This window comes from Loxodonta africana, chromosome 11 (assembly GCF_030014295.1).
Source record: "Loxodonta africana isolate mLoxAfr1 chromosome 11, mLoxAfr1.hap2, whole genome shotgun sequence".
Classification (NCBI taxonomy): domain Eukaryota; kingdom Metazoa; phylum Chordata; class Mammalia; order Proboscidea; family Elephantidae; genus Loxodonta; species Loxodonta africana.
Window position 1 is genome coordinate 71,390,478 of NC_087352.1, and position 22,069 is coordinate 71,412,546.

At 37.9% G+C, this 22,069-nt stretch overlaps 1 protein-coding gene across 5 annotated transcripts in view; it reads right to left on the reverse strand.

The window, feature by feature from the left end:
- The window catches only part of KIAA1328 (KIAA1328 ortholog), a 360,311-nt gene that overhangs the window by 329,322 nt on the left and 8,920 nt on the right, over nucleotides 1-22,069 (reverse strand). For all 5 annotated transcript variants that reach the window (XM_003406322.4, XM_023543878.2, XM_064294594.1 and 2 more), the window contains exon 4: nucleotides 12,187-12,281. In XM_003406322.4, coding sequence (XP_003406370.1) covers nucleotides 12,187-12,281 — 95 coding nt within the window. The remainder of the gene's footprint in view (nucleotides 1-12,186; nucleotides 12,282-22,069) is intronic.

Here is a 22,069-nt window from a genome sequence, read left to right on the forward strand (position 1 = left end):
CTTTATTCATAATTGCTAAAAACTATAAATAATAAAGATATCATTCATCTGGTGAATGGATACTATTTAGTTACACAACTTGGATAAAGACAAACGCATTTTGCAAAGAAAAAAGCAGACCCAAATAGCTACATAATGAATGATTCCATTTATACCTGGAAAGTGCAAAATGATAGGGACAGAAAACAGGTTAGTAGTTGCTGGAGTCATAGTGTGTGTGTTAGGGTTCACTATAGAGAGGCAGTACGGGGGAGTTTGAGGGACAGAACTGTTCTTTATCATGTCTATGAAGGTTAATTTGCATTTGGGACAACCCATAAGCTACACAAAGATAAATTCTTTTCATTTGTAAACACACATAGAACAGTACACCATAAAGATGAATTTTACTGTACATAAATTAGAAAAAAAAAGCAGTCAGGCTTTTCACTCTCAAAGAACAAAGTTAAAAATAAAGTGGAAAGGCTCGAATAAACTCTCAGGTGTCAGAATCAAACCCAAGGTTAGTATGTGAACACAATGTTTTTCAATGTATGTATGTGCAGATAGATGGATACAGAAATACATATTGACGTGTGTGTATGCATGCACTGGTGAGTATGCTGTTGTTGTTAGGTGCTGTCAAGTTGGTTCTGACTCATAGTGACCCCACGTACAATAGAAAGAAACACTATCCTGTCCTGCACCACCCTCAAAATCATTGTTGTGCTTGAGCCCATTATTGCAGCCACTGAGTCAATATCTTGTTGAGGGTCTTCTTTTTCAATGACCCTGTACTTTACCAAGCATGATGTCCTTCTCCAGGGATTGATCCCTCCTAATAACACGTCCAAAGTATGTGAGATGTAGTCTCGCCATCCTTGCTTCAAAGGTGCATTCTGGTTGTACCTCTTCCAAGATAGATTTTTTTGTTCTTTTGGCAGTCCACGGTATATTCAATATTCTTCACCAACACCATGATTTAAAGGCATCAGTTCCTCTTCAGTCTTCCCTATTCATCACCCAGCTTTCCCATGCATATGAGGCAACTGAAAACACCATGGCTGGGTCAGGTGCGCCTTAGTCTTCAAGGTGACATCTTTGCTTTTCAACACTTTAAAGAGGTCTTTTGCAGCAGATTTGCCCAATGTAATACGTAGTTTGATTTCTTGACTGTTGCTTCCATGGGTGTTGATTGTGGATCTAAGCAAAATGAAATCCCTGACAACTTCAATCTTGTCTCCATTTACCATGTTACTTATTGGTCCACGTGTGAGGATTTTTGCTTTCTTTATGTTGAGATGTAATCCATACTGAAGGTTGTGGTCTTTCATCTTCATCAGTAAGTGCTTCAAGTCCTCTTGCCTTTCAGCAAGCAAGGTTGTGGCACCTGCAGAATGCAGGTTGTTAATGAGTCTTCCACCAATCCTGATGCCCCGTTCTTCTTCATATAGTCGAACTACTCAGATTACTTGCTCAGCATACAGACTGAAGAGGTATGGTGAAATGATACAACCTTGATGCACACCTTTCCTGACTTTAAACCACACAGTAACCCCTTGTTCTGTCCAAACAACTGCCTCTTGATCTATGTAAAGGTTCCTCATGAGCACAATTAAGTGTTCTGGAATCCCCATTCTTTGCAATGTTATCCATAATTTGTTATGGTCCACACAGTCATGCCTTCACATAGTCACTAAAACACAGATAAATATCTTTCTGGTATTTTCTGCTTTCAGCCAGGATCCTTCTGACATCAGCAATGATATCCCTGGTTCCATGTCCTCTTCTGAATCCAGCTTGAATTTCTGGCAATTTCCTGTCCATATATTGCTGCAGTCACTTCTGAATGATCTTCAGCAAAATTTTACTTGTGTGTGATATGAATGATATTGTTCAATAATTTCTGCATATGGCTGGATCACCTTTCTTGAGAACAGGCATAAATATGGATTTCTTCCAGCTAGTTGGGCAGGTAGCTGTCTTCCAAATTTTTTGGCATAGACGAGTGAGCACTTCCAGCACTGCATTCATTTGTTGAAACAACTCAATTGATAACCCATCAGTTCCCGGAACCTTGTTTTTCACCAATGCCTTCATTGCAGCTTGGACTTCCTCCTTCAGTACCAACAGTTCCTGATCATATGCTACCTCTTGAATGGTTGCGCATCAACCAATTCTTTTTGGTACAGAGACTCTGTGTATTCCTTCCAGCTTCTTTTGATTCCTGCATCGTTTAATATTTTCCCCAGAGATTTCACTATTGCAACTCGAGGGCTGAAATTTTTCCTCCGTTCTTTAAGCTTTAGAAATGCCAAGTGTGTTCTTCCCTTTCGGTTTTCCATCTCTGGCTCTTTGCATGTGTTATTATAATACTTTGTCTTCTGGAGTCACTCTTTGAAATCTTCTGTTCAGCTCTTTTACTTCATCATTTCTTCCCTTTGTTTTAGCTACTTGATGTTCAAGAGCAAGTTTCAGAGTCTCTTCTAACATCCATTTTGGTCTTTTTTTTTCTTTCCTGTCTTTTTAACGACCTCTTGCTTTCTTCATGTATGATGTCCTTGATGTCATGCCACAACTTATCTGGCCTTCAGTCATTACTTCTCAACGTGTCATATCTATTCTTGAGGTGGTCTCTAAATTCAGGTGGGATATACTCAAGATAGTACTTTGGCTCTCGTGGACTTGTTCTAACATCTAAGCTCTGAATGCTGAGATGAGGCCAGCAGCAATGAGCACCTCTAATGCCTAGATCTCAGTTTTTAAATGCCATTCGCCAATAAAATGAACTAAAATTACTTGGGAAAGTGGTTGATTGCACAGCAGGGGCAGAGAAAATACAAGATGAGCTTTGAGTGTCTTGTGAAACTAGAAAGGAACAGTTAAAAGGAGGAATAATAACAAGAAGAGGAACAGAAGGAGGAGGCGGTGGCAATGATGAGGAGGTGAAGGCAGGGACGAAGGAAGGAAAAAAGGCAGGAAAGAGAAAGAAACAGAAAGAAGGATGGGCATTTTGAAATGGCACAGTAGCCATACTTAAACAGCTCCTAATTTCCAAAACTGGAACAATTTTAGCAACAAAATAAATAATAATATTAGATTATAATCCACAAAATCATGATATTAATTATAAAGGGGAAAAATAACTTTATAGTAGAGAAAACTGACAGTTGTTAGTGTTGTTAGTTGCCATTGAGTAGGCTCTGACTCATGGGGACCTTATGTATAATAGAACGAAATGTTGCTTGGCCCTATACCGTTTTTATGATCTTCAATGTTTGAGCCCAATGTGGCTACCGAGTCAAGCCATTTCAGTGGAGGTTTCCCCCATTCTCATTAACCCTCTACTTTACCAAACATGGTGTCCTTTTCTAGGGATTAGTCCTTCTTGATGACATTTCCAAAGTAAGCAAGACAAAGTTTTGCCATTCTCACTTATAAGGAGCATTCCAGTTCTATTTCTTCTAAGACCGATTTGTTCATTCTTCTCATGGTTACAGTGGAGAAAACTGGCAGACACTCCTTAATCATATGATCAAAGTTAATATCGCCAGTAAAAAGATATATTGATATCAGGTAGCCCCTGATATGACACACTGAAAAGGTATGTCACTTCTATGGTATTCTTGCCAAAAACGCATAACTTCAATATAATCAAAAGAAAACATCAGGCAAACCCATACTGACAGACATTCTATAAAATAGCTGACCAGTACCCTTCAAAAGTGTCAAGGCTATTGAAAGACTAAAGAACTATCACACACTGGAGAAGTCCAAGGAGATGTGACAACTAAATACTGTATGGGATCCTGAATTAGATCTTGGATTAGAAAAATGACATTAGTGGAATGCCACTGATAAAATCTGTATTTTAGTTAATAGCGTTACACCAATGTTAATTTCTTAGTTATACAAAATGTTAACAGTAGAAAAAGCGGGGTAAAGAATATACAGAAATTCTAATTTTGTGATTTTTCTGTAAGTCTAAAATTATTTCAAAATAAAAAAGTTAAAAAAGAAGCAAACCCCACCAAACACAAGCAGTGTGTGTATGTGCAGGGGGTCGGGAGGAGCTGGGAGGGTATCAAAGAAGGATTATACTTTATCTGCAGTTTTATTTTTTAATTTTAACAGGATATTTGTAATATCTGTGTAATTGCAATCAAATTAAATTTAGGGAGGAAAGAATATTATTATATAGTAAATAAAGATGCATTTTTTGGCCTCTGCCAGAGCTAATATGAAATATCACTCAAGATTATTCAGTTACCTTGGATTAATCACTTTAAAAATTATTAGAGGCAATTCAGCACAAATATGATACAAATTAATTATCTCTTCCACAAATGCTTTGAGAAAGCATGTAGCAAATGATCAACAATTATTTTTCAATCCAACCTGAAAACTAACATACTGGAGAATGCTTTTAATTATAAAGTACTAACCTGAGAATGCTCAAATCTCAAATGTCATAGCTCAAACCACAGTTCCAATTCTGAGGCAACCACCTAAATAAACAGTCTTACAAGGATTTCTAATTTTAACACCTCCTTAAAATGTCTGCTCTTGGCTCTTCTCTTATTTCAATGATTCTTCTTTTCTGTTTATTTCAGGTCTAAGAAATCTGAATCTACTACAACAGGTATGTGAAATATAAACTATGAAAGAGAATAATCAGCATATAAAAAGCCTATGGGTAAAAAATTAATATAAAAACTACCTGAGGAAAAAACCGAATAGCAATAGCATATGTTTGCAAGTCATAGACCTACAGCTGTCGCCCTTCACTTTTTATAACCAAAATATGGCCCAAGCATAATTCTGAGTAGATCCAGAAGTTCCGAAGACATTATCCACATTCATATGGCTCTGTGTATGTTTCCAGATGCCATGCAGAAGGGGGAAAAATTGATATAGAAAAAGTGACCTCTTTTAGGAGATAGGATCTGGCCATAACCACAAGAAAGACTGCTGAATGCACACTAAGTAAACCTGTTGCCGTTGAGTCAAGTCCGACTCATAGTGACCCTATAAGACAGAGTAGAACTGTCCCACACGGTTTCCAAGGAGTACCTGGTGGATTCGAACTGCTGACCTTTTGGTTAGCAGTCATCACTCTTAACCACTACGCCGTGAGGGTTTCCTGAAAGCACACTAGTAACTCAAAAAACTATTGAGTTATAGGGCTCAGAATAGACCATCTAAAAATGAACTTCAGCATACTAACTTTTCACCTAAAAATGAACTTCAGCATACTAACTTTTGTACAGCGTTGTGATCATTAAGGTCGTGTGTCAACTTGGATGGGCCACGATTCTCAGTGTTTTAGCAGTCGAATGATGATGTGATCACTTCCATGATGAGATTTGATATAATGTGGTCATCTCTATGATGGGATTTGCAGTAGGTAGCCCATCAGTTGAAAAGGAGTTTCCTTGGGGGTGTAGCCTGCATCAAATATAAGTGTGCTCTCTGGCAAGGCTGGTGGGCTTTTGCTCATTCTGGATCCCGCAGCTGGCTCCTGTTCATTTAACCTGCTAGCTCAAACCCCAAGAACTGGAGGTCATCTGCTGTCTTACTTGCTAATCTTGGGATGTATCAATCCTCGCAGCCCGTGAGCAAGAGCCCTGCTGTCTGACCTGCGGATCCTGAGTTCGCCAGCCCCTGCAGCTACATGAATCAAGAGAAGCCTCTATCCTGACTCACAGGCTTGGGACATTCCAGCCTCTGCAATCGCACGAGCCATTTCTCAGTGGTTAAAGAACTTGGTGGCTAATAAGAAGGTCGGTAGTTCGAATCCACCAGCTGCTCCTTGGAAACTCTATGGGGCGGTTCTACTCTGTCCTATAGGGTCACTACAAGTCAGAATTGACTCCATGGCAATGGGTTGAATATATATATTTATACACTTTACTGGTTTTGCTTCTCTAGAGAACTCAGCCTAAGACATGTCAAACTCCAATGATATTCAGACAGTGCATTTCCACCTAAAGCAAACTTTTATCTTTTCTTGAAATTTTCTATGTAATCCATTAAAAAGACTATTGTGTATCACCACCACCACCACCAACCCACCAAAAAAAAAAAATCTACAAAGGCTTCTAATGGGAAAACAAAAAACTGAATCACTGAAAAATTAAAGTTTAACTTCCCTATTGTACTGCAAAATACATTTAATTATGAAAAAGTTATGATTAGCTTAAAAAAATAAAAGGCCAGGATAAATATAAAATAATAATGATCTACTCATTTTACAGTGATAAACTAATGGTGCTACACTTTCTATTTTTCTTCTGAGTAATGTCAACTAGAAATAGCAAACTGTCCTTTGGGAAAAATCAAAGATCTGAGCCTAAAAAAGAATGGTGTCCTCAAACGTGTTAGTGTACAAGTATTCACTGGGGAACCATGTATTATTTGACAGTATGGGCACAGAACATGAAATAGTGGAGGTTTTTTAGGTTTCTCAGAACATGGCTTATATACATCAAGAATTGCAATTGTAGCCAAGATTATTTTAAAGCTTGGAAACTCTTTTTCCTTTAAAGACCAAATTTATTTGGTCTAATGTTTTTTTTTTTATGGGATAGTCTGTGCATTATTTAGTCTACGGTACCCCTTTCACGTCTTAAAAAAATCTCAGTAGAAAAGCACAAACCCATACACAAAGAACTGTCACCATCTTTCAGGACAAACTACAATATTTTTCAAAGCCATTCATTTTTCAAGTTCCCATAAATGACACTGCTTTTCCCATCTATGCAAACAATTCATTAATTTTACTGTAAAAGAGTTTCTGAGGTCACTTAATTCAGCAATCTTGAATAAAAAGAATTTCTCTATCCTAACATCTCCTAGAAAGATCCATCAATGTTCCATTTATCCTTCTGCAAATGTAAATCAATTCTGGACACCTCAGGAAAACCCCTTCATTTACTTGAAACCCATATATCAAGTCATCCCTTAGCATTCTCCTCCACCCATTAAATAATTTACAATATTCCTAATTTATCTTTGTGGTATCTATTCTCCATTGGCTTATAAATTTTGATTATTTATATTCTATTTCTGTACTAGTATAGTTAACAAAAATGAAAAAGTTCCCTAAACATATACAAATTACTAAGGAGGTATCTACAGATTATTAAAAACTCAAACAGGCTTTTTTTGTCTTTGTTTCTTGCCAAATCATACAGTATTGCTGGCTCACATTCAGGTTAATATCAACGATGAACCATGGATCTTTTGTTTTGTTGGGGTTTTTTTCCTCCATTGATTCTAACCAGTAAGTCTTTCTCTGACATAAATTTCTAATTTGTTTTTATCTTTAGGCATATAATACCCAATTAATTGTCACTACTGTTTGAAAAAATCCATTTTCCAACCTATCAAGCTAATTCTGAATTTTATTTCTATCTTCTTGTAAAAATGGCGTGGCAGCATCAGACTTCCTCATCTAACTTCGCAAGGGGGAGGAGAGAGAGTCAAGATCAGCATCAGCCCAAAACTAATCCCTGTGAGGTGGAGGTCAAACATACCTCTACACTCCAAACTTTTTACCAATTCTGACACCAGCCATCCCTCCCATGGCACTCTCTACTTCTCTGCTGGGTTCTATAATTCATAGAAATGGCCACACGGAACTCATGGATCATACCCACAGTTACGGGGTTTATTAGAAAAGTACCAGGTTACAACTCAGGATCAGGATCAACAGGCTACAGGATCAGGAAGCATGTAGGCAAAGTCTCCCTTTTTCAGAGCAGGGCAGCTCCTCTTGGCCAGACAACAGGCCTCTCTCGGCACCAAGGACAGGCCTCCTTTCGGCCTCCTGAGGACAGGCTCTTCTTGGCCCCTTCAGGACAAGCTCCTTTTGGCCCCCTCAGGACAGACTCTTCTTGGCCCCCTGAGGTCAGGCCTCCTCCCTCAGCCTGGCCCCTGCCCTGCTCAGACAAGTGTTACAAAGCTCTTTTAACTGTGCCAGTAAGTGCCCAGAGGCACCCCACTTCATCTGGAAGCCTCCTGCCTGAAGGCATTCGGCTCTCTCTCTCCGTGGGTTGGCCAGCCCACAGCAGCTGCCTTGCTCCATGGGCCAGGAAGCCCACCACCATCTCATGATAGTCTCCTGCTTCTAATGCTGTCGTTTCTTCTGCCATGCATGCTGCTGTTTCTCACTCTCATGTCTTCTCTGGTGTTAGAGCTTTCTGTCTCCTGGTCCTAGGAGGTTCTCAGCACAGAGACCCTGAGTCCAAAGGATGCACTCTACTCCTAGTGCTTCTTCTTCATGGTAGTGAGGTCTCCCTCTGCTGTGGGAATGGATCTCTTTTTAAGCCTTGCAGTATGGCAAAACTGATCAATCCCCTACAAGGGTTCCACAAGGACCTTATTTGCATAGTCTTACCCCTGCAAGGGTTCCATGCACCTTATTTGTATTATTAGCAAGCTGTCCAATCCCCTTGGTGGGCCACAAGCACTTTATTTGCACAGTCCTACCCAATCACTCTGTGAGAGTCACCAAGACCATGAATGCCTAGAAAGGCCATATTAAGTAACTCATTACCCTGCACTTCTATTCACATATATCCTCATTTAGAATCATCAATAAATCTTATAGGCTTTTTTTTATTCTTTCACACACAGCACCAATAAAGATACTGACTAGAGAGGGTCTCACAAATACCCCTCCAAGATACAGGTAAGTCACTCTTACTATTTGGGTACACACAATTTATCCACCTAACGTTGCTAAAGTCAAGGTCGTGTTTTTATAAAAAGGCTATGCTTTTGTAAGAATACACCTCAAAGGCAACATTTAAAAAAGCTCTAGTTGTTACTTTGCCTTTATTTAGCACAACAGCCTATAATTGAAAAACATGCTATTTGTTTTGTACAGTGTACTGAGTGCTAGTGAATACATTCTTCAGATAATATGCCTGTGAACAGCCAATGTTGACTACCAGACACTCTTGGTGACTTTCCCTCCAAAAGAATGCTAGTATATCTGCATAATAGCTGAATTCCTTAAGTATGCTATGCTTGAATGTGTCATAAAACTCCACTAATAAAAATACATAAAATTTTCTAAATCTTCTAACATATTCTCCCATTTACTCTGATCTTTACCGCAACTGAAACATCTTTCATTCCTTATATCTTTTCTGGTTAGATATGAATGAAGACAACTTTAAAAACTTCAGTTTCCTAACCATCCTCTATTAATACTTCAGCATTATGCTCTATTTACTCAAAAGTCTATTTGTTAAAATAAAATTAAAAAGGCCATGTTCTAGGCAAGGTAGGCAGAACACAAAAGATGCAGAGTTTTTGTCTTGTTTTATAAAAGATGAAAACAAAATACATAAATATAAACAAAGGTGGTTATTCACAAACAAGAAAATATATCTAAATGCCCTTTGTACAAAGAGAACACTTTTTTCTCTTCTAAAATGAAAGTTGAGTTTTCCTTTCCTCTTTTTCTTTTTCCATTTCCACACAAAGGGTTAACTTGAAGCAGACCATAAGAGCCCAAGTAGGTGAGGGACATTCCACAAAATGCCTGATGGAGATCTTAAAAAGAATCAAGGTCATAAAAAACATAGAAAGACTAAGAAATTGTCACAGATTGGAGATTAGGAGACATGACAACTAAATGCAATGTGATATCCTAAACTAGATCCTTGAACAGAAAAAAGGGTAAGAGTTGGAAAAACCAGGAAAACCCAAATAAATTCAGTTTAGTTAACAGTACTATACCCAAAACTCATTGACATCACGAAGATTCCAACTCACAGAGACCCTAAAGGACTGCCTCGTAGGGTTTCCAAGGCTATAAACCTTTAGGGAACCAAACTGCTTCATCTTTCTCCCACGGAGCATCTGGTAGGTTCGAACCACCAACCTTTAGCTTAGTAGCTGAGTGCTTAACCACTGTGCCAACAGGCCTCCTTTAACAGACTATACCAATGTTAATTTCTTAGTTTTAATAAATATAACAAAGTTATGTAACATGTTGCCATTAGGAGGAGCTGATAGAAGGCTAAATGGAAACTCTACAAACTATCTGTAACCCTTCTACAAATCTAAAATTATTTCAAGACAAAACATTTCAATAAAAAAAAAGTATATACCATGTAAATATTAATCAAAACAAAGCTGCAGTGGCTACATTAATATCAGAAAAAGTAAGCTTTAAGAAAGGAGTACCAGGGACAAAGAGGAACATCTGATAATGATGAAAGGGTCAATTCATCAGGAAAATATAAACATATATAAACCTAACAACACAGGTTCAAAATATGTAAAGCAAAAACTGAGAGAAATGAAAGGAAAAGGAGATAAATACACAAATATAGTTGGAGATTTCAGCATTCCTTTTTCATTAATAGAACATGTACATAGAGAATCAGTAAGATTGTTGAAAATCTGAATAAAACTATCAACCAAATTTGACTTAACTGACAATTATAGACCACTATACCGAACAATGAGAAAGTACATATTATTTTTGAAGTGCACGTGAAATGTTTTCCAAATTAAATCCCATGCTGGGCCATAAAAGGGGTTTCAATAAATATTCCAAAAAAAGCCAAACCTGTTGCCGTCAAACTGATTCCAACTCATAGCGACCCTATAGGACAGAGTAGAACTGCCCCATAAAGTTTCCAAGGCTGTAAATAAGAATGACCCGGAGATCTTGTTAAAATGTACATTTTGATTATTAGTGTTATTTTGATTATTAGTGTTATCATTCAGTGTATTATTAGTGTTATTATTCAGTGTATCCCAGATACACTGAATAGTAACACTAATAATCAAAATGTACATTTTAACAAGATCTCTGGGTGATTCTTACATATAATAAAGTTTGAGAACCACTGTTCTATTAGTGGTTCTCAGAACTGGTCCCAAGGTGCACCATGGCATTGCATGGGAACTTGTTAGAAATGCAAATTCTCAGCAGGGGTTTAAACCAGAATGAATGGGTTCAAAGCCCTGATAAAAACTAAACCATGAAACTTAAAGAAAAACATACAGGTAAAACTTTAAGACCTTGTTTTTTATAACAGATTCCTTTTTTTTTTTTTTTAGATATGACAGGAAAAGCACAAGCAACAAAAAAAGAAACAAACTGGACTTCATCAAAATAAAAATATTCTGTGAATCAAAGAACTTTATCAAGAAACTGAAGAGACAACCTTTAGGATGGGAGCGAGTATCTGGGAACCATACATCTGATAAGGGTTTAAAATCCAGAGTATATAAAGAACCCCTGCAACACAACGACGAAAAAATAAACAACTCAATTTTTAAAAAATGGGCAAAGGACATAAATAGACATTTCTCCAAACGAGATATACAACGGTCCAGAAGCACATATAAAGATGTTCAACATCATTCGTCATTACACCACCACACATCAGTTGCAGTCAAGTCAGTTCTGACTCAGGGCAACCCCATGTGTTACAGAATAGAACTGCACTCCATAGGGTTTTCAATGGTTGATTTTTAGGAAGTAGGTCTCCAGGTCTTTCTTCCAAGGTGCCTCTGGGTGGACTTGAACCTCCAACCTCTAGGTTAGCAGTAGAGTGCGTTAACTGCCTGCACCACCCAGAGACTCCTGCATTTCTCCATAGGCATTGTCATTTAAGTACTTTGTAAGACCCTAAGACAGAACACGTATATTGACAAATTATACATACAAAGTAGATGTGTCTCATACACATCACTAACAATCTACAGCAGCAGTACTTCCAAACAGCTAAAAAGTATAATTCTCAAAATCCAAACTTCCTTATTTGAAAGAATTAGGAGTTAGCAAAACGGCAACAAATATTTTTGCAATAGACTAAAATAAACTGTTCTTTTCTGTTGAGATGTTGAAGGAAAATCAATTCTGTTATGCCTCTGATTACAACAATATCAACCTATTTCAACAGTAAAGCTAAGTTTTAAGATCTTCCCTCTTGATAGATGACTGCTTCAAAGATTTCCAAACAATTTGGGGAGTTAAATAAAAAGGAAAATGTAAACTGGAGAATGGTTTGCTTCTCCTGTTTCTTTTTTTTTTAGCGCCACAGAACATCTTTTCTCTAAAAGTTTTTGCTTCCATAATATCAATAACGGCACAACATATTTGAAATTTTCTGTTTTAAAAAAAGAGTTGTCTGTATTTCTTAATAATGCATTTCATATAAGGCTTCATTTTACCTGGCCAGTTCTTTAATTAGGTTTGCAATGCGTCTCTTGTCTTCAAGACATAAATCCTTCAATGATGCACTCTTCATTCCTCCCCTAAAGAAATTCTAAAACAAAAAACTTTTGGTTAACTTTTTCTAAAAACAATTTTTAAGTCTTTCCAAGAAACTTCTTAAAATAAGTATGGGAGGTGAAATTTCTTAAAATATCTTTTATCCGGTAAGATACTATCTACCAGTTTCATTTAAACCTACTGTGAACTCAAAACAGTCTAAGAACTGACTGTCCAGCAGAGGACATCATGAAATTTACACAGAAAAGCACACAGGATGACCTCAAAAGCAGAGCTGTCCCCACTTAAGTATTAGGGAATATTAGGGAAACAACTTTCCCTTGGTGAATGTCCCAGAAACAATACCTAATAGAAGATGCTAAGACCCAATTTCTGGAACCTTTTCATACCATATCCCCAGGCTGCCTAAGGGTACATTAAGGCTGTCGGCAGAGCACTCAAAGTATTCAAAATATTCCAAGGTTCATTCCAAGGGACACTAAACCAACGGGCAGTAATAACAATATCTCACACTTCTATCTAGTTCTTACCGCATGCCAGGAAGGTTCTAAGCACTTACACACATTAACCCATTTCCACAAACGTCTACCAACTAGAGAATAGTTAAACTATAGTATATTTATGCAATGGAATTTTAAAGGTACTGCATGTTATACTACTGACTTTCATATTCAAACCCACCCATCCATGCTTTTTTCTTTGTGATGCTGAGGCTGAGACTCCAGAAACCTCATTTTTTCTTTGTCTCTTGACTCTGCTAAATTCTCCCAATAAGAAGAACTAGAAAAAAAAAACAAACCAAACCCAGTGCCATCGAGTCAATGCCGACTCATAGCGACCCTATACAAGGAGACCAAAAGTCTATTAAAGAGACACATTCTTTCCTATTTGCTTCCTGTGCCTGTCAGTGTCACCACTATATCAGAGTTCTACCCTCTGGCAAGATCAGCTGATTCCAGTTTGTAATTTTTCCAGCACTTAGACAACTAGCCTTTATCAAGCCTCCTTGAGGAGAGCAATACCAACCAGGCTGGTGTACCATTATCAGAGGTCCAAGTTCCTCTAAGGACCCCTGCCCCAACCTTGTAAGTTTAAATAATTCCAACTTGTTCCTTCTGTTTCTCCCAACCCTAAAGGTGGGGGCTATTTCTCACAGTTACTACTTACACGATCCTTTAGTGTTCCCTTTTTGACTTTTCGGAAACCCTGGTGGCATAGTGCTTAAAAGCTCCAGCTAGTAACCAAAAGATCGGCAGTTTGAATCCCCCAGCCACTCCCTGGAAACCCTTTATGGGGCAGTTCTACTCTGTCCTATAGGGTTGCTATGAGTCGGAATCAACTTCATGGCAGTGGGTTTGGGTGTTTTTGGTTTTTGAATTTTGAGTTCTCCAGTGCTTATTTAACAGTTCTTCATGATTAAATATGTTCTCAATTAAATAAATTAACCCTGACTGACAAACTATACATCAGTGAAAAAAAACAAAATTTAACTATATGCAACATAACTGAATTTCATGAGCATAACGTCAAGCAATAAAGCATACCGCACAATACACATGATACGAGCTCAAAAAGTTCCAGATATATATAAAACTAAACCAATTATTGTTTAAAAACAAATATATATTTATACCATACAGGACAGGGGTTGGCAAACTACGACCTGCAAGCAAAATCTCATCCACAGCCTGTTTTTGTAAATAAAGTTTTATTAAAACAAAGCCATGTTCATTTATTTACATACTGTCTGGCATTTTCTCACACAACAGTAACAGAGCTGAGCAGTTGAGACGGAGACTGTGTGGTCCACAAAGCCTAAAATATTTACTATCTGGCCCTTTCCGAAAAAGTTTGCCAATGCCTGATACAGAAAAACAAAAAAGAGTGATAAAAACAAAATTCAGAACAGGGGTTACTAGAGAAGAAGATACAACAAGGAAATGACACATTTCTACACTAACTTGACTGACAACAACGTCATCACTGCAATTCAAAGGGGAAAAGAAGGTCTTTTCAAGAAGTGGCACTGGACCAATAGACTATTAAAGTAAGAAAAATGAACCATGACCCTTAGTTAACACCATACATATGTATTAATTTCTGATGAGTAATGGACTTGACTGGGAAAAGTGAAAGAAAGAGAGAAAGAACCTGTTGCAAAGAGTGTAGTTAACCTAATAGCCTCCAGCTGCCACAGCTTTAGGATCCACATGTCAATGCCATACTCCCCTGGGCTGCTCCCAATCAATGACTAGGAACAGCAAGAATATTAGAACTGGGCCATTTCTGTCTAATATAGGATCATCTAATGAATAATATTTCCTCTGGGGTCCCCCACTGGCCTGACAGAAACTATTGCAGACTACATGGCAGCCTAAAGTCAGAGGCTCTTCGTAGTCAATCTTACTCCACTCACTCTTGTCTCACAAAGGTCAGGCCTGCAGTAAAATCTGAAGACACTCCTTGTCTACTCCTGCTCATTTTCCCCTTTATCCTTCATAGGCTTTTCCTCCAATAAACTCTATCATTTCTAATTCCATCTTGGGGTCTGCTTCCCAGAAGACTTGAATTGACAATTGCCATTTTGAAAACCTTAATGATTTAAGGATCCAGATATTAGACAATGGCTACACACACAGAAAGACCACAAGACATTATGTTCTTCAATAAAAATGAAATACATCACCAGTTCTGGTCTTGAGAAAACACATACACATGTACACACACATCTCATATCTGAGACTTCTACTTCTAGTCAAGATGGAGTAACAGGAACCAGATTTTCCCTACTACCTGAAGCAACCAAAAAAACCTTACAAAATATAAGAAACAATGGTTTTCAGACACTGGACAACATGCAACACGCAGGACAGTGATCACTGAAAGACCACAACCAAATAAGGTGAGCCCTGCAATGTCCCAGCTAATTGCCTAGGAGAGTTTTCTGGTCACAAGGTGGGGAAACTTAGATGCAGCCCAGCAATTTCCCTGAGATGAGGAGAAAGAGCTGGGGATCTAAGAAAGCAAGACCCCTGAAGTACCCAAAGTTCACAAAGCAGAATAATGAAGAGAAGAGAGCTGCACAAAAAAAAACTCCAGAGACCTCCAGAGGGTATCCTTCTAGTCAACAACAGGGTACTGCTCAGTATGTGTGTACAAGGAAACAAGCCAAAGCCTGGGAAAGAACAACCCAAAAAGAACAATAGGAATAATCTCTGTAACTACACTCTGCTAGGAATTGTCCATATTGCCACCAGTCAGAAAGGAAAACCTCGTAATTCTAGGGGAATCAGGTGGAGTATTCAGAAAAATATTGCCTATTGTGGGATAAAATTAGTCCTGAACTAAAACTTGCTCTGCTGTCACCTTAAAAAAGCTTCAAACCAAATTTTGAAAGGATCAAATTACCTCCATATAACTTAACAGTGTCCCAGAAAAAAGCTCAAGATTATTTATAGAGATACAAATATCCAGAACTCAAAAAGATAAAATTTATACTGTCCAGTGGCACACAGTAAAAAAATAACCGGGCACGCAAGGAATCAGAAAAATATATCCCATAATTAGGAGAAAAATCAGACAATTGAAACCTACTCATAAATGACTCAGAAAATAGAATTAGCAAATAAGAACATTAGTAGGTAAGACAATTATTATAACCCTACTCTATATGTTATATGTACAAGAAGCTAAAAGACTGAGCATGTTAAGTGGAGGCATAGAAGATTAAAAAAAATTCAAACTGAACTCCTAGAGGTTAAAAACAGTGTCTTAGATGAAAACTATACTGGAAGAGATTAATGGCAGATTACAGACTGCAGAAGAAAAGATTAACAATTTGAAGACAATAATACAAACTATCCAAAAAGAAAAAAAAAAAAAGTACAGAATCTGAGAGCTGTAGAGTAACCTCACGTAGCCTAATATTTGTGTAACTAGAGTCAGTGAAAGAAGAGAAACAGGACAGAAAAAAATCTGAAGAAATTATAGCCAAAAGTTTTCCAAATTTGAAAACTATAAGCCCACAAATTCAAAAAGCACAACAAACCCCAAGCAAAAGAAACATGTAGAAAACTCCTCCAGGCACATTATAATCAAACTGCTTCAAACCAGTGATAAAGGAAAAATCTTAAAAGAAGCCAGAGGTTAAATTTTAAGACATGTTAAATTCAGCTGAATAACAATGACAACGGATTTCTCCTTGAAAAAATCCAAGCCAGGCAATAGTGCAGCAACATCATTAGAGTAATGAAAGAAAAAACTATCAACTAAGAATTTTATAACCAGTAAAAATTTCTTCAAAAACAAAGATGACATAAAGCTTTTTTTAGATATACAAAAGATAAAAGAATCTATTACCCCACCTGCACTGTAATAATAATAAAAGAAGTTCTTCAGACAGAAGAAAAATAACATCAAATGGAAATCAGATATAAACAAAAGAATAAAGAACATCAGAACTTCCTTCCCCTCACCCACCTCCCACCCAACTGGGGCACCAGTCAGGCAGTATTCAACAACTGCCACACCCCCTAACCCAGAAACTCAGAGCCAGTTGGAAGACCTTGCCCTTTCATCCAGCCACTGGCATAAGGGGTCCACAGACCTGCAGCACCCTTCACTCCTGCCTAGGCCTGAGTGGGCCAATAAAACACTGTACTCATCATCAGCATAAAATAGCAGGGCATATACCTGCAGCTCATTTTCAACTGCAACAGCCAAGGAGGAGCTGCACATTCATGACATTTGACACCACCCTGTCACTTAAGCAGGATCTCAGCCACCCACATCAGGGGCCTGAGGGCTGGTAGTACCACTCACTCCATCTGGCCACCCACAAGAATAAGTGGTGCCTCCCAGTTCTTCCCACCAACAGCACTGGATACACAAGAACCAGCTGCAGTAACCTCCACTAGGCGCTCTAGGAGACAGCAACATGCCCTCCACCCACACACACAGGGGCAGCCATCAGCCCCCTGCCTTCTCCACACATAGCCCCCTACTGTAGCCAGGTACCTGTACCTGCTTCAAACACCTCTATGCAGCCCTGCCCATCTAGGACTACAGGTGAGCCTGCACCATACACTCGATGACTGACGACCTGGACACTGTGCCGCACCTGCACAAGAAAAGTGAACAGACTCCTGGGCTCACACACCTTGCAGCTGGTTCTAACCACCTAGAGACTGGCTGTGAGAACTTCAAAGATGCCAACAACAAAAGTAGCTCACACACCCAGCCTACTTGGGCATATCAAATCAAAACAAAACAAAAAGCTAGGATACTGTAAACAAACATACAATAAATAAATATAATAACTCATTGATGCTTTGGAGACGAAAGTCAATATCAATCACATAAAGAAGCAGGTCAAGATGGCTCCAGCAAGTGACAAAAATAAAGAACCAGGAAACCTTCCAGAGAAAGATAAGGTCATAAAATCAACTGACAGAATTCAAAAGGCTAATATACAGAGCTCTCTAAGAGATCAGAAAGGAGATCAGGCAAAACTCATACCAAGCCAAGGAACACACAAACAAACAGAGGAACACAGGAAGACAAAACAACAAATTTAACAGATGGGTAGAAACTATAAAGAGACAGCAACTAGAAACTCAAAAGATTAACAATAACATTTCAGAATTACACAGCTCAATAAAATGTCACAAGAGCAGAACTGAGGCAATAGAAGTCATAATTAGTGAAACTGATGATAAATCCCTTGACACCAATTTATTTTCCGAAAAAGAAAAAATATTTTTTAAATGAAGGAAGCCTAAGAATTATGTGGGACTCTATCAAGTAGAATAACCTACTAGTGATTGGAACACCAGAACAAGGAGTTAACAAAAAACACAGGGAGAATTGTTGAAGATTTGCTGGCAGAAAACTTCCTTGATATTATAAAAGACAAGAAGATACCTATCCAAGAAGCTCAAACAACCCCACACAGTGTAGAGCTCAAAAGAAACTCACCAAGACATACCATAATCAAACTTGCCAAAACCAAAGACAAAGGTAAAATTCTGAGAGCCAGTAGGGATAAACAAAAAGTCATCTTCTATCATGGATTGAATTGTGTCCACCAAAAGTATGTGTCAACTTAATTAGGCCATGATTCCCAGTGCTGTGTGGTTATCCTCCATTCTGTGATTTTCCTATGCATTACAAATCATAATTTCTGCCTGTGGTTAAAGAAGATTAGGGTGGGATGCAACACCCTTGCTCAGGCCACACCCCTGGCCCAAATTAAAGGCAGTTTCCCTGGGGTGTGGCCTGTACCACCTTTTATCTTACAAGAGATAAAAGGAAAGAACAGCAAGCAGAGAGTTGGGGACCTCATACCACCAAGAATGCAATACTGGGAGTAGAGTGTGTCCTTTGGACCCAGGGTTCCTGCACAGAGAAGCTCCTAGGCCAGGGGAAGACTGATGAGAAGGACCTTCCTCCAGAGCTGACACAGACAGAAAGCCTTCCCCTGGAGGTGACATATATAAAGCCTTGAAGGAAAAAAATTCCAGCCAAGGGTTATATATCCACCAAAACTGTCTTGCAAATATGATAGTGAAACTAGGACATTTCCGGATAAACAGAAGTTAAGGAAATTTGTAAAAACCAAACCAAAATTACAAGCAATATTAAAGGGAGTCCTTTGGTTAGAGAATCAACAATGTCAGACAACAACCCAAGACTAGAACACAGGACGGATCAACCAGTTATCAACTCAGACAGGGAAGTAGCAAAAACAATTCAAAGCTGAAAATAGCGATCCAGAGAGGTCAGTATGTAAATGGCAACATTAAAACAAAAAAGAAGGAATAAACTGTGTAGTCAAAGAACTTCCATATGGAGAGAAAGTTGAGTGGATATCAAGAAATAAAAAGATTGGTTTAAGCTTAGAAAAATAGAGGTAAATTTTAAGGTAGCCACAAAGGAAGCTAACAAACCTACCCATTAAAATAATAAAAGAAAAACATAAAGACTAAGCAAAAACAAAATCAACAATAACAAGAAGAAAATACATAGAGAAAAACACTTAGCACAGAAAATTAGGTGGAACAAAGAGCCTGTCAACCCCACATACACAAAAAAATACATCGAAATGACAGCAGTAAACTCAAACCTATCAATAATCACACTGAATGTAAACAGACTAAATGCACCAATAAAGAGACAGAGAATGGCATAATGGATTTAAAAAACACAATCCGTCCATACGCTGCCTACAATAGACACAGCTTAGACTCAAAGACACAAACTAAAACTCAAAGGATGGAAAAAATATATATATCAAGAAAACAATAATCAAAATTGAGCAGAAACAACAATATTAACCTCTGACAAAACAGACTTTAAAGCAAAATCCACCACAAAGGATAAAGGGTCAACACACCAGGAGGACATAACATAATAAATATATACAATGACAGGGCTTCAAACTACATAAAACAGCATTGAAAAGCGAAATAAACAGCTTCACAATAATCATAGGAGACTTCAACAAACTACTTTTGGTGAAGGACAGAACATCCAGAAAGAAATTCAATAAAGATACAGAAGATCTAGATGCCATAATCAATCAACTTGACCTCACAGACATACAGAACACTGTCCCCTAAAAGCAGCCAAGAATACATTCTTTTCTAACATGCATGGAACGTTCTTCAGAATAGACCATATTTTAGACCACAAAACAAGCCTTAACCAAATCCAAAAGATCGAAATATTACAAAGCATCTTTTCTAACCATAAAGCCATAAATGTAGAAATGAATAACAGAAATTGCAAGGAAAAAAATCAAATACATGGAAACTGAACAACATCTTCCTCAAAAACTACTGGGTTACACAAGAAATTAAGGATGGAATAAAGAAATTGACAGAATCAAATAAGAATGAACACACAAGCAGAACCTTCAGGACACAGCAAAAGCAGTGCTCAGAGGTCAATTTATAGCAATAAGTGCACACATCCAAAAAGAAGAAAAGGGCCAAAATCAAAGCATTAACCCTACAACTCGAACAAATAGAAAGAGAGCAGCAAAAGAAGCCCTTGGGCACCAGAAGAACAAAAATAATAAATGGCAAAGCAGAAATATATGAAATAGAGAATAGAAAAACAATTCAAAGAGTCAACAAGACCAAAAGCTGCTTCTTTGAAAAGATCAACAAACCGCTGGCCAAACTGACAAAAGAAAAACCAGAGAGGATGCAAACAACCTGGATAAAAAATGAGATGGGTGATATCACAACAGGCACAATTGAAATAAAAAGGATCGTAACAGAATACTGGAAACCCTGGAGACGTAGTGGTTAAATGCTACGGCTGCTAACCAAAGGGTCAGCAGTTCGAATCTGCCAGGTGCTCCTTGAAAACTCTGTAGGGCAGCTCTACTCTGTCCTATAGGGTCGCTATGAGTCGGAATCGACTCTACGGCACTGGGTTTGGTTTTGGGTTTAACAGAATACTATGAAAAACTGTACTCCAGCAAATTTGAAAACCTAGAGGAAATGGGACAAATGCCTAAGCTAATACAAGCCAATGTAGCAAACCAAAAAATCTCTTAACAAAATTAGAGACTGAAGAGGTAATAAAAAAAACTTCCAGCCCAGACAGCTTCACTGGAGAATTCTACCAAACTTTCAGAGAAGAGTTACCACCACTACTACTAAAGGTATTTCAGTGCACAGAAAAGGAAAGAACACTCCTGAACTCATTCTGAGGACAGCATAACCCTGATACCAAAACCAGGTAAAGACACCACAAAAAGAGAAAATTACAGAACAATATGCCTCACGAATATAAACATAAAAATCCTGAACAAAATTCTACCCAATAGAACTCAACAGAGTATCAAAAAAATAATTCATCGTTACCAAGTGGGATTCATACCAGTTATACAGGAATGGCTCAACATCAGAAAATCAATGAAGGTAATCCATCACATAAATAAAACAAAAGCTAAGAACCACATGATCTTATCAACTGATGCAGAAAAAGCATTTGACAAAGTCTAAAACCCATTCATGATAAAAACTCGCCAAAACAGGAATCAACGGGAAATTCCTCAACATAATAAAGGATATTTATACAAAGCCAACAGCCAGCATCATTCTAAACAGAGAGAGACTGAAAACATTCCCTTTGAGAATGGGAACCAGACAAAGATGCCCGTTATCACCACTCTTATTCAATATTGTCCTGGAGGTCCTAGCCAGGGCAATAAGGCAAGAAAAATGAATAAAGGGCATCCTAATTAGGAAGGAAGAAGTAAAAGTATCTCTATTTGCAGATAATTCCATCTTATATACAGAAAACCCCAGAGAATCCACAAGAGGACTAATGGAACTAATAGAAGATTTCAGCAAAGCATCAGGATACAAGAAAAACATAGGAAAATCAGTTGGATTCCTCTACACCAACAAAGAGAACTTCAAAGAAGACATCACCAAATCAATACCCTCAACAAGATAAAATACTTAAGAATAAATCTAACCAGAGACATAATATTCATATACTGCAGCTGGGAATGTAAAATGGTGCAGCCCCTTTGGCAAACAGTTTGGTGTCAGTTCCTCAAAAGGTTAAACAGAATTAACATATGACCCATCAATTCCACTTCTAGATATATACCCAAGAAAACTGAAAATATATGTCCACAGAAAATCTTGTACATGAATGTTCATAGCCAAAAGGAGGGAACAACCTAAGTGACAATTAACAAAACAATGGATAAACAAAATATGTTATATCCGTAGAATGGAATATTATTCAGTCATAAAAAGGAAAGATGTAATAAAAATACTTTTGGGGGTAAAAGGT